The sequence below is a fragment of the Podarcis filfolensis genome (assembly GCF_964270895.1).
Source record: "Podarcis filfolensis genome assembly, chromosome: 13".
Classification (NCBI taxonomy): domain Eukaryota; kingdom Metazoa; phylum Chordata; class Lepidosauria; order Squamata; family Lacertidae; genus Podarcis; species Podarcis filfolensis.
This window is the reverse complement of record NC_139615.1, coordinates 27,919,512-27,935,288: the sequence shown is the minus strand read 5'-3', so window position 1 is coordinate 27,935,288 and position 15,777 is coordinate 27,919,512. Positions and strand designations below refer to the sequence as shown.

General features: G+C 45.4%; 1 protein-coding gene across 13 annotated transcripts in view; it reads left to right on the top strand.

Annotated features, from left to right (window-relative positions):
* The window catches only part of MED24 (mediator complex subunit 24), a 52,949-nt gene that overhangs the window by 23,981 nt on the left and 13,191 nt on the right, over window positions 1-15,777 (top strand). For 7 of the 13 annotated variants that reach the window (XR_014540994.1, XM_083582591.1, XM_083582589.1 and 4 more), the window contains exons 10-20: window positions 435-482; window positions 1,602-1,684; window positions 4,074-4,160; window positions 5,011-5,043; window positions 6,684-6,795; window positions 8,386-8,528; window positions 11,746-11,783; window positions 13,384-13,466; window positions 13,897-14,075; window positions 14,642-14,741; window positions 15,162-15,337. Coding sequence is in view for 12 of the 13 variants with exons in the window: in XM_083582591.1 (XP_083438717.1) it covers window positions 435-482; window positions 1,602-1,684; window positions 4,074-4,160; window positions 5,011-5,043; window positions 6,684-6,795; window positions 8,386-8,528; window positions 11,746-11,783; window positions 13,384-13,466; window positions 13,897-14,075; window positions 14,642-14,741; window positions 15,162-15,337 (1,082 nt within the window). In the remaining variant the exon portion in view is untranslated. The remainder of the gene's footprint in view (window positions 1-434; window positions 483-1,601; window positions 1,685-4,073; window positions 4,161-5,010; window positions 5,044-6,683; window positions 6,796-8,385; window positions 8,529-11,745; window positions 11,784-13,383; window positions 13,467-13,896; window positions 14,076-14,641; window positions 14,742-15,161; window positions 15,338-15,777) is intronic. The other 6 variants (XM_083582586.1, XM_083582584.1, XM_083582583.1 and 3 more) reach the window with 1 other exon arrangement.

Below are 15,777 nucleotides of genomic sequence, written 5' to 3'. Positions count from 1 at the left end.
CATTTATGAGGAAAGCGAAGGCCAGTTTGCACAGGGTCTGTGTGGAGTTAGGGTTCACAGGAGAATAGAGGTAGGAAAGTGTTTTGGGAAAGAGGACTGCAAGCAGCTGTGGAAAACTTTGGACACTTGTGATATGGCTGAACCATCCTTGGCCGTGCTTGCTGGGGTGATGGGAGTTGTAGTTCAGCAACATCTGGAGGACCAGAGGATTGTTAAAGGGCAATGGGACTGAATGGAACAGAAGTCAAGAACAACTGTCTTGCAGGGTCCAGGAGGAGGAGGAGGAGGGGCTGTGAAAAGGGGGAAGGGAGTGAAAATGCAAAGGAGTTTTTGGCAGTCCAGGACGAGTGAGCCAGGGAGCAAAATTCACAAGGAGATGGGGGGGGTGATAGTTTTGACGTCCCTTATTAAATTCTTACTTTGCTCTTTTTCAGATTCCACAAGTACTCGTAAAACTGAAAAAATATCCTCAAGGAGAAAAGGTAAAGGTTGCTTTTTGAAAAGCAAACCATCATCATCACAACAGCTACATCAGTGTTCTATTTACAGTGGTACCTCGGGCTACAAATGCTTTGGGTTACAAACTCCGCTAACCTGGAAGTAGTTGCTCCGCGTTGTGAACTTTGCCCCAGGATGAGAACGGAAATCGTGTGGCAGTGGCACGGCGGCAGCAGGAGGCCCCATTAGCGAAAGTGCACCTCAGGTTAAGAACATTTTTGGGTTAAGAACGGACCTCCGGAACGAATTAAGTTTGTAACCCGAGGTACCACTGTATTTGTTTAGAACTGCTAAAAATTATTTGGGAAGAAAAATGGAAGCAAGTCATCATGATTTTAGTTTTGCAATTAATAATGCTTAGGTTAAAGATGGGATTTTCAGTGAGAACAAGGCCCATCAGTGACTCTAGCCATGCTGGGTAAGGATGAAGAGCCAGAATTTCTATGATTATCATGCTTTAGATCAAAGAAGAAAGGCATTTCCATCATACCCTCTTTGTGAGCTTCACAGAGGCATTTGACTGCTGTCTGCTGTCTTAGACAGAATGCTGGGCTAAATGGAGCTTTTGGTTAAAAAGTAGTTCTTCTACCACTGAGTGAGTTTATGGCTAAAGTGGGATTCGAACCTGTCTTCCCAGTCATAGAGGTCATCTGATGTGGTCTTTAAGAGAGGCCGATGGAAACAAATTAGCCTCAAAGCTTAACTTTTGAGACTGCCTCCTTTAAAAAATACAAATTAAAAAAATCACCTGCTATTCATATGTACCACTTGCAAAGAGCAGTTCAAAAGAAGTAATTCTTCACCAGTGTGTCTGCAGTTTACTTAATTAAGTGATTCAAGCTTCTACACCACAAAAGGGGGCGTGGAGAGAAACAAAACAACCAACCCTTTAAGTTTGCTGGAATTTTTTTCCTAGCTCGCTCAGTGGCAAATTCTGTAGAGTAAAACTTGCCGAAAAGAAATTACCAGGAGCTAATGTTCTCAGTGGGCTTATTGGGATGCACTGCCTTGGCCTGTTTTTATAGGGGATTCTGGGTGGGGATTCCAGTACAGCATTGGCAGACCCTTTAGATGTAAGGGAGAAAATAATTGTGCAATTGCAGGACTTCACCGAAGATGTGAATTGTGCCTTTGAGTTCCTCCTGAAGCTGACGCCCCTTCTGGACAAGGCTGACCAACGCTGCAAGTAGGTTCCCTTTCTTCATGGCTCTTCAAGTAGAGGGGACAGAGCCCAAGGGCTTTTCCTGCTTGGCCTGGGAGTTCTTCTCTCAGTTTCACTCCCATGTTTATCAGGGTCTCTGCTCCCATGAGATGCCACTCTCTTAGCTGCCAGCCACCATCCTTTGTCCTCCAAAGCTCCACTCCTTGAATCTCAGGGTCTAACTCTTAGGGAGCTTGGCAACCCTAGTGTTGCTTTTTAAATTTTTAAATGAAGGCTGCTTTTAAAATTTAATGTTGTTGTTGTTTGATATATTTAATTGAACGCAAAAAAATACAGCAAGTGACTAGAAACAGGACATAAACACATCATTATTTCCCCCCATTGAGCCAAGTTGAATAATGAGCATTGAAGACGAGGTTGGAGGGATATTTTGGGCAAAACCAGTTTGCTATTTGGAGTAGGGGCACGCAAGGTGGGAGAACAGTCAAGGTTGAGATGAGAACAGCCTGATAGACATGGCAGAGTTGAGCAGGGTAGATAGTGGGAGAAATTGCTGAGGTGGTTGTCATCCAGAAGGAAGTTACATGGACCAACTGGTGAGGGAGGTGTGTTTGTTACTCAAATTGGAACCTGGTAGAAGCTCTCTGAAGTGGTCACCGGTTACAGAAACTGGTTTGGTTAGTAGAAGAGGCCTGTGGGAGGACTGGGCCTCTTCTTCACTGCTCAGACCTACTCCCTGTTTTCCTAACACAGTAGCATTCCAGATGTTGATTGGTTGACTGCGTTTACTTACATGCCGCTGTGTCCAAAGCGGCTTACACCAAGCATTCAAAGCATCGAAAGAAAGTGTTGAAAATACAGATATATAAAATACAGAACAATAGCACTGACAACAGAAAACTAGAAGCTAGCACAGTTTAATCTGAAATGGGAATATTTCAAGGAAAATTCCTTGTTTTCCCCCTGCTGGGTGGGATATAACAGGAGATTAGAACTGGGGGAAGGGCCAGGGAAAGCGGGCAGCCTTGTAAACAGAATTCGCCATGCATAGGTTTGCTGCTGATGTCGCAATTAGAACTGTTTGTTCTGCATGATAGATTAAGACCCAAACTCCCCAATGTGTGAAGCAGTCGGTGTCGCTCTTGCATAAAGTAGTATTTTGAATCAGTTTGGTCCAATTTTCTTGTGCCCAGCTGTTGAACGCTTTGTTCTGTTATGAAGACATAAGCACAAACTTGAGGTGGTTCTTTCTTACTCTTAATCCTTCAGCCTGGGCTGGATGCGCTCTGTGCATGATACATGATAAATTGCCTGCCAAAGAGCTGTAGGGTAGAATGGGCAATTCCTGGGTTCTGTTCATTCTGCACTCCTGAGAATCCAGGTGTTTGTTTTAGGTTTCTGGTGGGGTTTTGGGTTGTTTTTTTAGGTGTCATGCTTTTAAAGTAGCCTTGAAAATGAGTGGATAGAGGCTCAGAAACGTCCAGTAGTTAGCGACCTCTCTCTCATGGCTGGCAGAAAAACTCAATAGATTATGCAAAGGAAGTGAGTGTACACATGCAAATGTGCTTTGTTTACAGAATTGAGCCAACCAATTTGGTTGGTCTTGTAGGTAGCTGTGTAGTAATGGGAAGAGCATTGAGCTTGGATGGAGGAGACCACGGTTCATTTCCCTGCTCCTCAACTAGGAAGCTGGCTGGGCAGCATTGAGCAAGCTTCTGTCTCTACCCGGAAGGCGTTTATGTGGCTAAAATGACATATTCCCCATGAAAGCAAAACTTGGGAGTAGCACAGATAGAAATGCAAAACATACTGCAGTGGGCCACTTAGGCCTCTAGAGACAAAGCTGTATCTGTGGCCATTCTCAAAATGCTAACCAATCCTTGAGTGGGGAGCACAACCCCCTTCAGGACAGGTTGAGCAATTTCCTTACTGGGCCCAAAGCGAAATTTAGAGCATGCAGGTGTCGGTCACTGAAACCACACATATCCTTTTTGACCTTTTGAGCCTTTCAGCAGCGGTTGCTTCCACTCAAGGTTTGTCCTTTCCTTAACGCTGAGAAGACTAGAAGGTTGAATCCTGGTATCCTTTGTATTCCTCCTTTCCCCAATTGTTACTATATTTTCAACGTCAAAAATGGCGCTCAGTAAAAACCCTGCAAATTTTATGACAGCTGAAACGCAAGGACGTTATACCCGATCAAAGAGAGGCATTTTAATGGGATTCTTTCTGTGCCTCCCAGTTATATTCTTTCACCTTTACCTGTATTCCCACCATCTCTTCCTTAACTCACCTTGTGCCATCTAGTGTCCTTCCCCAAAAGGTCCAGCGAGAGAACAGTCTGTCTCCATTATGGACCATGTTTGTTCAGACATTTTTACACATTTTTTTCCTCTTTTGGTGGTTGTTCTTCCAGCTGTGACTGCACGAGCCTTCTCTTTCAAGAATGTGGCAAGCAGGGTCTGCTCTCCGAAGCCAACATGAACAACCTCATAGCCAAACGGTAGGCTTATCTAGCTTTGCGCAAAAGGGGCGATAGGCTAGATGCAGGGGCAAAGACGCATGTAGTGGTTGCTTCAGCATATCTTGAGCTTCTGCCTCTTAACTTGTGGGGAAGAGGAAAGGAAGTTATCGGCTGCCTGACAACCGTCTTGAAGACGTTCCCCCAGCAGCCGTGCATTATTCTCAGCTTCTCTAAAACCATGGGCAAATGCATGCGATCAACTTATCAAGTGGTAAATGCAAGGAAGCTTGCCCATTTCTTAAATGTAAGCTTAAAAGTGCAAGTGTACACAGGTGACTCTGGCAGGCTTTGTTTTAATCTGTGGCTGCTGTGGCTTCAGCTTCATTTACTGACTTGCTCTGCTGCAGTGGAGGGAAGACTCTGTGCCTTCTGGCAGCGTTTTGTCACTAGTTCTTTCTTTAGGGAAGTGGATGGTTAATATATTCCCACAATCTTAAGGGTTTATTCATACTGATAAATAGCGTTGTTGTTTCAAAGAGGCCAGTGAAACTTCTCCCCCTGTCTTTCAAATTTTCTTTCTCTTAAGGGGAAAAAAAAATACGGCTTTTTTTTTTTAAAAAAAAGATTGCATTTGGTTTTAAGCTGGCAAAGTCATTAAATGCATTGCTTTTTAAGCCTGCGAAGCATCTGCTGTGCTTAATTTCACACCTTTTAAACTGGTTGGGGGGGAATTGTATTCTCTTTCCCTCCCCACCCACCTCTCATCATAGCACAAACTGACGCCTTAGCAAATAAACTGTAGTAAGCTGTCCAGTGCTGATTTAGTCTTGTTTTATTAATATGGATTGGGCAAGGATGTACGTAGACTTTTCCTTCCATTTTCTTTCAGTTTCTGCTCAGGGTATCCAGCCACAAACAGCTTGTGAGTAGGAGTTCTGTTTGCATATTAAAAGGTTGCTCCTCAACAAAATACACTAAACTTAAGTTAATAATTTTTTTTTAATTTAAAAAAACAACCTGTCAGAGGCTGTAGATATTTCAGCGTGTTTAAATGATAAACAGCACTTGGAATGGATATCTGAACTCTTTTTTTAAAAAAAAAACTATGGCAAGAAAGCAGGGGAGACAAAAATCTTGCTTTGAAAGACAGCCGTAGCTGTGACATGCTATAACTCAGGGGCTGTCTTCCTTACTCCAGGTCATATTTGCCTGCCACAGATTACTAATACAGATGACTAGTTTATTAAGTTGGGACTGTAGGCCTTCTTCATCTGTTCTTCCAAAAGCCCCGAAACTTTTTGCTCCTCCTCTCCTTGAAATCCTTCTGTTCTAGCTTGTCATTGCAAGAATTCTGTAGCTAAGAAATAATAGTTCCCGAGCTTGCTTCCCCACCCAACCCCTCCACCACCCTCTCAGTTGCATTTCCTTTTGTGCCATGTCTTTTTTAGATTGTGAGCCTGGAGACAGGGACTGTCCTGTCACCGACATAGTGAGATGAGCACCGCAACCCCAAAGTTGGTCACGACTGTACCTAGTGGCCAGGGGTCCCTTTACCTTTACTTTTTTAGAACAAAAATGTTTCAAATAAATAAGCTGTAAATGTGGGGGAGCCTAGCCACATGATAAGGTCTTCAAACTTTAGCACACATTAGAATGAGCTGCAAGCGGATGGGGGAATCCCACCACATTTTCCTAAATACAGACTGGGGATGGGATACCTATGGTTCTCCAGATGTTGGACAACAATTTACATCACCCCCTGACCATTGGCCACGCTGGCTGAATCTGATAGCAGTTGGAGTCCAAAAGCTTCCAAAGGGTTAAAGGGTATTGTCAGGGAACTGCCATCGGAGCCAGAGGGAGAGGGAGGGCTCCAGAGGGATTCCGGAGAGCGTCCCGGGAGGGAGAGAAGCAGCCCATCTTCTGGGGAAGGAAATCAGCGTAGCACCAGTGGAGAAGGGGGGCCGATGGGGGAATCGGCGAGGTGGCTCCATGACTCCTCGCCGGAGACCAGCGGGGAGAGCACAGGTCCTCCGCTGCCCACACCCTCCTTGTGCAGAAGGCTTCCGTGCAGGGAGAGTAGGCGGCGACTAGGCGTCAAAGAGCTTCTTTGTTGGAAGAAGTTCAAGAAACACCCACTGACAGATTCTGCTAGCGATTGAGACAGCCACGGGTGAGTGGCTGTCTGGACAGAAAGAGTTCACCCAGGTAACCCAGCCAGGTGTGGCGACGATTTACGCCCGAGCAACCCCTAGAACCATTACAGGTATAGACAAAGCAAAACCATGGTGGAAAACTTTACCACTCAGTCAGTTTGTCATCTGCATTGAGCCCACGGGGACTAGGAAGCTTTGTTTCTGAGAACCCACAGGTTAAATATGCTAACCTGAGTCAAACTCTCAGAAATTACAAGTTCATTGCCCTGAATTTTCATCAGAAGCTTATAGATATGTGAATTTTGTACTGGTGGGGTGGCCCTTATAGCAGAGCATTCCACTTTCATTAAAGAGCTCTTTACCCTCTTATTTCAACTTTGGGTATTTTTCTTCTGACCTCACCCAGGACCGCTGATCGGGAACATGCGCCACGTTTAAAGTCTCCTGAGAATGCTAACATTCAACCCAACCCAGGCCTCATCCTGCGAGCAGAGCCCACCGTCACCAACATCCTGAAAGTAGGCACTAAACTTGTGATGGCATCTTGAACACAGAAACTGGATTACCTTTATTTTTTTTTAGTACTACTGCTGTAGTAGTCTTTGGTGCTACTGAAGTCTAGACCAGGGGTAGGCAAACTAATGCCCGTGGGCTGGATGTGGCCCAATCGCCTTCTAAATCCGGTCCACAGACTGTCCAGGAATCAGCGTGTTTTTACATGAGTAGAATGTGTCCTTTTATTTAAAATGCATCTCTGGGTTATTTGTGGGGCCTGCCTTGTGTTTTTACATGAGTAGAATGTGTGCTTTTATTTAAAATGCATCTCTGGGTTATTTGTGGGGCATAGGAATTTGTTCTTTCCCCCCCAAAAAATATAGTTCGGCCCCCCACAAGGTCTGAGGGACAGTGGACCGGCCCATGGCCCATGGTTTGAATAGCACTGTAAATTAGGTTGAAAGAAAGTGTCTTGTCTCTGGCTGATAGCAGAGCTTCACGACTGGGGGTTTGAACCTACGCCTTGCATATCAAAGTGTATCAAATGATTTCAAGGCATTTTGGGGAAAGGGACAGGGCACGAAATATCCTGGGACAGTGGTCAGCTGTTTGGCACAAGAAGCCACTTGAGTAGTTTGTCTGTGCTTGTATTAGAGAGAACACAGTAAAACACAAACTATTCTGTTGTTATGTCACACCCATTGGGCTGTCACACATAAATCTGTGGTGGCTTTGCCCTCTTGGACAAAGTGACACAGGAATTGGGGGTGGCACATCAACATTTACCAAATTAGCAAACAGTGTGACCCTAGACATAAGGTATCTGAAAGTATGGTTTATTGGAGAAACAACTACCAGTTTTGCTACTCTGAAGGTTAAGTACAGCCAGGCACATTTTTACAAGGCCTGACAAACCTTTATTGAACATGTAACCAAAGAAACAATGGGTAGACCCTCATCTGAAGTATACAAATGCCTCTGGAAAGACATCCAAGAACTAGTCTTGGAAATGCAATCCAGATATATCTGTTAATTCTCTGAAGACTTCTCTATGTATCTTGTTACCTTCTTGTATGTCTTGATACTGCTTGTAAAGACAATCAAGACAATCTACGGTAAGTTACGCATTCTATGTTTTCCCCCTCTTAGTTGGTGCTTTGTTAATGTGTGTTGATTGATTGTGACTTAGTCATATTTTTTTCTTTTTAAAAGAATGGAACCGGAGACATTTCTGTGTTAATTCTCTTTCTAATATTGGACAAAGCCTTCACATTCCTTTTAGCAATTGAAAAATTTTCACCTTTCTTTAGTTCAGGGATTCCCAAACTGTGATCTGCGGACCACCAGTGGTCTGCTGGCTTCATTCAGCTGGACCACGGCATGTCCACATTCATCTTGATTTTTAATTGTATTTTTATTTCTCATATTGCATTTTTTTTTGTTTTACAATTTGAATTCTGTGAAATGGTGATGAATACCCACGGGCATGTAGTTAAGTTGCTAAGAGCTGATTTCTCTTTACACAATTCTCTGTAGTTTGTTCCCTGCCGGCTACCAATCGGGAACCTTCGTCGACTCAATTACTTTCTTTATTTATTTCTCTGCTACTCCAGACAATGGATTCAGATCACTCGAAAACCCCAGAAGGGCTGCTGGGCGTCTTGGGACATATGCTGTCTGGGAAGAGCTTGGATCTGTTGTTGGCAGCTGCAGCAGCTACAGGGAAGCTGAAAGTCTTTGCCCGGAAATTTATCAAGTGAGTGGGTCTGGATATGATTGGCCACTGCCTCCTTTCAAGTTGGGGAGCTGGAGTCTGTCACTACGGTCACAGAGCGTGCAAGTGCTAAAACACCCACCCACAGCTCGGTTGAGCTTCTGCTGTTAGCTAGAGCTGGAGCACACACAACTGGCCAATTAAAAAAAAAGTCTTTATTAATAGTAAAATAAAATAAAGTAAAATAGTAAAAATAAGTAATGGGATATTAGCTCCGCCCAAGGCATGATGGGGAGCAGCAATCGCTGGGAAAAGATAGACATAACATTTTACAAGGACAGGAAGGAACACCACCAACAGAATAATTGTCACACACAGGAGGAATAAGGATATAGTTTGAATGCTTCACCTATAGATTTATAAATCATTTAATGTGTTAAGATGAGTGGATGTCATTCATATTACAGTTGTTGTATAACGGATTGTTATTTTGGATGGAATGTAATTGAGATGAATAAGGTTTGGAATGCAGAAAAGTAAATAATCAAACCATTAGTTCTAGCACATGTGGGAGGCCACCCAAATTTTATAATTTGATATTTGAATGATTGGGATTAGTAATTGTACTATGATTTGGCATTGTTATAATGAGGCTACCATTGGGTTATTGTAATTGAAAACTAATAAAAATTATTGCGGGGGGGAGGTAAAAATAAAGTGAAGTACAGTTAAAATAGTAAAATAGTGAAAAAAGTAGCAAAGTAGAATAGAACAGATAAACAATATGCTCCAAGGCTATAGTCTCACCCAGCCTTGTCCATCCAGTTCTGAACTTGGGAGTATGAAATATTGTGCTGTTGTCATTCAAAAGGAGCTTGCAAGGCTGATGTGCAATGGCTAAAATGCAGTTGAGCATCCATTGGTTGAGTGTGTTGGAAGCTGTACCCCACCTGCCTTCGGTCTACATAGGATTCAGGCTGTTTTTAGTTCCGCATCAGCACTTCCAGGCACAGTTCAGTGGGGGAACCACTGCACAAGGTGTCGGAGTAAAGCGCCCCCAGCTGTTAACAACTTAAATATCCCTATCCCATACAAATCGCTCTTGATCTGGAGTTCGTTCTTCCCCTTCCTCCCTCTGCAGAAACAATGAGGCAGATTCTTAGAATTTCCACTTCACATAGATGGGAAACTGAAGTGGTGGCCGAAGCCTCGGTGGCATGGTAGGCTGACCTATCCCACAGCAAGAGCAGCGTGAACAATGTCAAATTAGCAGTTCTCGTTAATGTTTCTCTCCCCAGACATCTTGTGAAACACTTCTCATGACATGACATCACTGCATGTTGTGTTCCTCTGCCCTGGGAGTTGGGAAACTGGAAATAAGTGTAGACATGGTGACTTAGGTGTTGTTGGGGCAGCCCAATACAGATCTGCTGCTTTCAATGGCAGCCAGGTGGCTTCCCTAATGTTTAGCACTGGCCTTGGATCTAAGCCTTCAAGCCCGTAAGCCAGTCTATCCTAACAGAACACAGGCACTATATGTATTTTAGCTGTAAGGCTGTTTTGCTTTTCTGATTCCTGCCAATGACAAGAGATCAACTCCCTGTCTCCATTCCTCTTCTTTTATTCCACAGCCCATCCCCAATTCCATGTAAGGCTGCTGCATTTTTTTCTGAACCCATTTGTGTCTTAGCTGAAGGGGCTATTAGGTAGCCGCTCACGAGGCTGTTAAACCTCCCACAAGTGGCTATTTTACAAGCATACTCTGGCCTTTCTGTACTTGAGCAAATCAAGCAAGATTGTGGGGGTGGGGGGGGTCTTCTCCCACCCGTTATTAGACGCAAACAATTCTCCTGCAGGGTAAAGACAGATTTGTTTTTGATGTTGCTGTCAGGAGGGGGAACCGGGAGTGGGAGGTGGGGCTGGACTATCTTTCGAACCATGTGATGGTATATTTCTGTCACAAGACTCCTGTCTGAATAAATCTATTCCACTCCTCCACGTATAAGCTGCAAGCGTGCGAGCCCTAGCGCTGCAGTATAGCTGCTGTGGCCATGTGTAGTCCACACAAGTGTGGAACGTGATACCGAGTATGTAATTCAGCATCCTGTGTGAGGTTGAAAGCGAAAGGCTGTGCCATACCAGAAAGCAGGGCTTTCTTTCAGCCAGAACTCACCGGAACTGAGTGTGTCTGAGTTCGTGGGTTCTGTCACCTAACTGGCGTGTTCCGGCAGCTCTGTAGCATTGTGGCACGGTAGTGTGTGGCAGAGGCTGCGGGCGGCACATCTGTGCGGCAGAGGGTGGTGGCATAAGGCTCCGGAACTGGTGGTGAGGCCAATGGGCGAAGAAGAGAACCTTTCTTAGGCGATCCCACCCCTAACAAAAACTCAACAACTTGGGTACTCCTCCTAAACAAGTTCTGGCACCTCTTTTATCTAGAAAAAAAGCCCTGCCAGAATGTCAAAATGTTTGCAGAACTTGGCTTGCTAGATGAGCCACATCTGGGTGGGAAAGGCCTGAATCTTTTCCAAAAGAGTAAAGGCAGACTAAGGCTGCATCCACACTGTATACAGTGGTACCTCAGGTTACAGACGCTTCAGGTTACAGACTCCACTAACCCAGAAATAGTACCTCGGGGTAAGAACTTTGCTTCAGGATGAGAACAGAAATCGTGCAGTGGCAGCACGGCAGCAGCGGGAGGCCCCATTAGCTAAAGTGGTACCTCAGGTTAAGAACATTTTCAGGTTAAGAACGGACCTCCAGAATTAATTAAGTTCTTAACCCAAGATACCACCGCATTCTCAGAGCGTATCTAAAGCAAGCCTCCCCCCCCCAATATGGGAACTGTAGCTTACCCACAGCAGAGCTACAGTTCCCAGCACCCTTTACAAACTTTAGTTCCCAGGATTCTTTGTGAGAAGAAATGTCAATTAAATGTATAGTGTGTGCACAGCCTAAGAGGAGAAGAATTAGAGGTGGGGAATGGCTAAGAAGGTTTCACCTTCATTAGATTGGTAAAAAGAAGAAAGGATGGGGCAGCGCCCAAATTCAAGTCCCACTTGAGATGTGCATTTAGTCTTGCCAATGGGAGTGATTGTGACCTAAGTTCGCATTGTGTTTCACACAGCAAGGTGATCAACATTTTAGAAAGCAAATAATAAATACGTGGGGGCAGATACGATACTTGGTTTGGTCCCTTACAAAATAAATGCAGCCTTAGCTCATTTTTTGCCCTTTTCTGTTCCTTCACCTCTCATTTTAGGCTTAATGAACTTACCAAGCACATCAGCGGAGAAGGCTGTAAGTCCCTGTTGTCTTGCTTTATTTCTTTTCTTTTCAGTCTGATGTTACTGCAGCTCCTTCCTGAGGCTCTAGATTTTTTTGCGTGTTAACTGAAAAGTCTGGAGGGGGTGGGGAAGAGTTGAAAGTGAGCCATGGTGCCTGGCAGCGTAGGCAGTGCCAGCGCAGCATTCCTGATGCAACAAGGGGGGCATTCAAGTTATGACTGGGGTCTCTTTGTCTTTTGGGCTACCACGTGCATCCTCCCGTTTCCCCACCACCCCTGAGAATAGTCACTTTGTGCTGCTTGGTGGGGGACCTCGGCCCTGGGAGGGGAAGGGTTAACTTGCAGCTGTGAGCTTGCCCTCCCTCTCCTCTCCCCTTCCTTTCCTCCCCACAGTCCTCTGAGCGCCCATACAGCTCAAGTCCTTTGGATGGAGTGATGTGTGTGAATCCCACTTAACCCAAGATAAGGATTCTGAATGCGTTTTGCATGTGATTAAATGCACAAAAGACCCTCTGACCTTCCACTGGACTGATGGGAAAGGGAGCTCTCCTTAGCCATTGGCAGTTTTTGTTTCCTCCTTGTTCATTTTTCAAGATGTTTGGAGTGCTTTGAAACTGTTAATCTTGGTCACACCCTCGAAAGGGTTTGATGAAAAGTGAGGAGCTGGAAAGAGGGGCCTGAGTCTGATTTTCATTAAGGATGTCCGTTGCTCTGTTCTTGCTGCTTTCTATGATTACTAGAAGGCCAATAAATAGCTAGGGATGCAGGTGGCGCTGTGGTCTAAACCACTGAGCCTCTAGGGCTTGCCAATCAGAAGGTTGGCGGTTCGAATCCCTGCAACGGGGTGAGTTCTTGTTGCTCTGTCCCAGCTCCTGCGAACCTAGCAGTTCGAAAGCACACCTGTGCAAGTAGATAAATAGGTATTGCTGCGGTGGGAAGGTAAACAGCATTTCCATGCGCTCTGGTTTCCGTCACGGTGTTCCAATGCGCCAGAAGCAGTTTAGTCCTGCTGGCCACATGACCTGGAAAGCTGCCTGTGGACAAACACTGGCTTCCTCGGCCTGAAAGCGAGATGAGCACCGCAACCCCATAGTCGAATGTGACTGGACTTACCCGTCCAGGGGGTCCTTTTTAAATAAATAGATAGATCCATGGTTTTTTTGGGGGGGGGGTCATTTATATATGCATGTTTGGAGGAAAGGCAGAGAAGATGCATGTACCAAAAGCCCAGGCAACAGGAATGTTTTCAAAAGATGTCTAAAAGAAAGCAGGGTCGAGCCTGGCCAGACTTCTCTTGGCAAGGAGTTCCACAGGGCAGGTCCAGCCCCAGGCTAAAGGCGCAGCGAAGGCATATGGGATGAGGGACTGCCAGAAGCGCCCCATCAGAGGCTGTCAGTGATCAATGAGGGACGTAAGGACTCAGGAATGGAAAGAAATGAAAAAACACAGAGCGAGAGAACTCCTCTTGTGTCAGTACAACGAACGAGAATGTAGTTGCAGAGCACTTCTTATGCACCAGATGTCGTTAATGGTCATAATAAATTACTGATAGATCTGTTGTTGTTGTTGTTGTTGTGTGAACTTATCATTGTGGGTTTCCTCCCACTTCTCTAGCCAAAGCGGCGTCAGTCAGAGCGCTTCTCTTCGACATTTCCTTCCTCATGCTGTGCCATGTCGCCCAGACCTACGGCTCTGAGGTAGGGTCTTCTCTGCGCTGTACAATACGGGGGCAAGGGAGAGGTAACGGTAGAGGAGAGGTTCTCTGCATAGGCACAGAGATGTAAGTAAAAGGGGGTTCTTCTCTGCACATGTGCAGTGTACCTTCCGAGCTTTCCACTCTCTTCTCCCCTGCACCTGTGAGGAATATTTTTAATTTTATTTGAGTTTTGTCATAAGCCACCCTGAGAACTTGGCAACAGGGTGCCATGAAAATGCCATAAATAAACAAATTGGGTGGCCAGAACCCTGACAGTGAGGGCTTATTCCAGGCACGGGAAACCAGGTCCCATGTTCATGCCCTGCATGTGTTGTCCCTAACCTCTCACTCACTAGGTGGCGCTGTTGCTGTGGTCGAGGGCTTCATGATGTCTCTACCCTGCCCAACCCCTTTGGCCTTCTCTCTTTCAGGTGATCCTTTCTGAAGCTGGTCCACCTGGGGAAGTGCCTTTCTTTGAGACCTGGATGCAGACCTGCATGCCAGAGGAAGGGAAGATCCTCAACCCTGACCACCCTTGCTTCCGGCCCGATTCCACCAAGGTGGAGTCTCTAGTTGCTTTGCTCAACAATTCGTCAGAAATGAAGTTGGTGTAAGTAACTATGCTAGAATAACTTTGCTGAGGAATTGTGTCCTGAAAATAGCGAGCTGAAGGTTCCCTTCTCTCCTGAGCGCCAGTCGCTTTCTTCATGCTGCAGGGCTGTTCATTGTTTTCTCTGTCCATGCCGTAGAGCGGATTCCTAAACCTCTTGGCTTTTGATTTCTTAAAGCAGGTTTCTAGTCCTCATAGTTGAACACAGAGCAGGCAGTCTCAATAGTTAAGATGTGGGCTTTCTGTGCATCCCTTGCTGCTCCTGCCTCCTTCCTTATCCTGTATACATGGTTTCACCAACATTTAAGTTTGGTGCCAACAAAACCTGCAAATGGTGCATAATTCTGTTTACTGGGGGAGGGAGAGACTGGCGCTCAGCCCTCTGCCACTTAGAAATCTTTGCTCAGCCCTCGCTTTTGAGCTTTTAGCAGGTATCGCTAATACACTTTCAAGAGAAGAGGAGGCAGGTTTGGAATGGGGGGAGGGAATGGCTAATGATCTCCTATATTCCTGACCAGTTTTCCCCTTAATTCTTTCCCTCCCTGTATATCTTTGCATCTGAGCAGGCAGATGAAATGGCAAGAAGCATGTCTGAGCATCTCTGCTGCTATCTTGGAGATCCTGAACGCTTGGGAGAACGGGGTTCTCACCTTTGAGTCCGTCCAGGTAATGACAAAGAGCAGGCTTTTCTAGTGAGCCTTGTATACAAAGGAGATGTGTTGCTATTCACCTTTTAAAAGCCCACCACCATTCAGCAGCAAAAATCCGAATTGGGAATGGTGCAAAAACATTCTGGGCTGTACCATGCAACAGGGAGGCTCTTTATAGAAAGAGAAAACTCTAGCAACAAACTCCCTACACAATCCTGATGATTTGGTGCTTTAGGCTTGTTCTTTCTCTTGCGTCGGTACATATGGGATGCATAGAATTGAGAGTTGGAAGTGATCTTAGAACTACTGCTGCAGTTGCAGTATGTTTGGTATCCAAACCATCCCTCAATGAATGAAAAGTAGAAAATCTAGAGTCTCAACAGCTGCCTTTTTGCCTCACTTTCCCTCCTCCTTCTCCTCCTCCTCCCTTCCCCAGAAAATCACAGACAACATCAAGGGGAAGGTGTGCAGCATGGCTGTGTGCGCTGTGGCCTGGCTAGTAGCTCACGTCCGTATGTTGGGCTTGGACGAGAGAGAGAAGTCATTGCAGATGATCCGGCAGTTGGCAACTCCCCTGTATGCTGAAAACACCCTGCAGTTCTACAGTGAGAGGCAAGTAAGAGTCTGGGTAGCAGAAAACAGGGTGTTAAGCTAAGGGTTTAAAATGTGGGGTAAAGGCTGCATCTGCAGGGCAGGTTAACCTGCTTGTATTCTGCTTTGTGCCCCTGGTGCGTTTTCTGCTTTTTTGTATGATTTCCATGCTGATATCATGTGTCTCATAAAAAAAACACTGAATTAAGCATCCTGAAAGATCAGATATAACTGGGAGGCGGCCCAGGCTTTTTGCTGCATGAAAAAAAAAAGTTCTAATACTCTTTGGTTAAAGCGTAGTGCTGATAACGCCAAGGTTGCAGGTTTGATCCCCTTATGGAACAGCTGCATATTCCTGCATTGCAGGGGGTTGGACTAGATGATCCTCAGGGTCCCCTCCGACTCTACCATTCTGTGATTCTGTGGCTCCACAGGCAGTACGGACAGTGAGCAGTTGATCA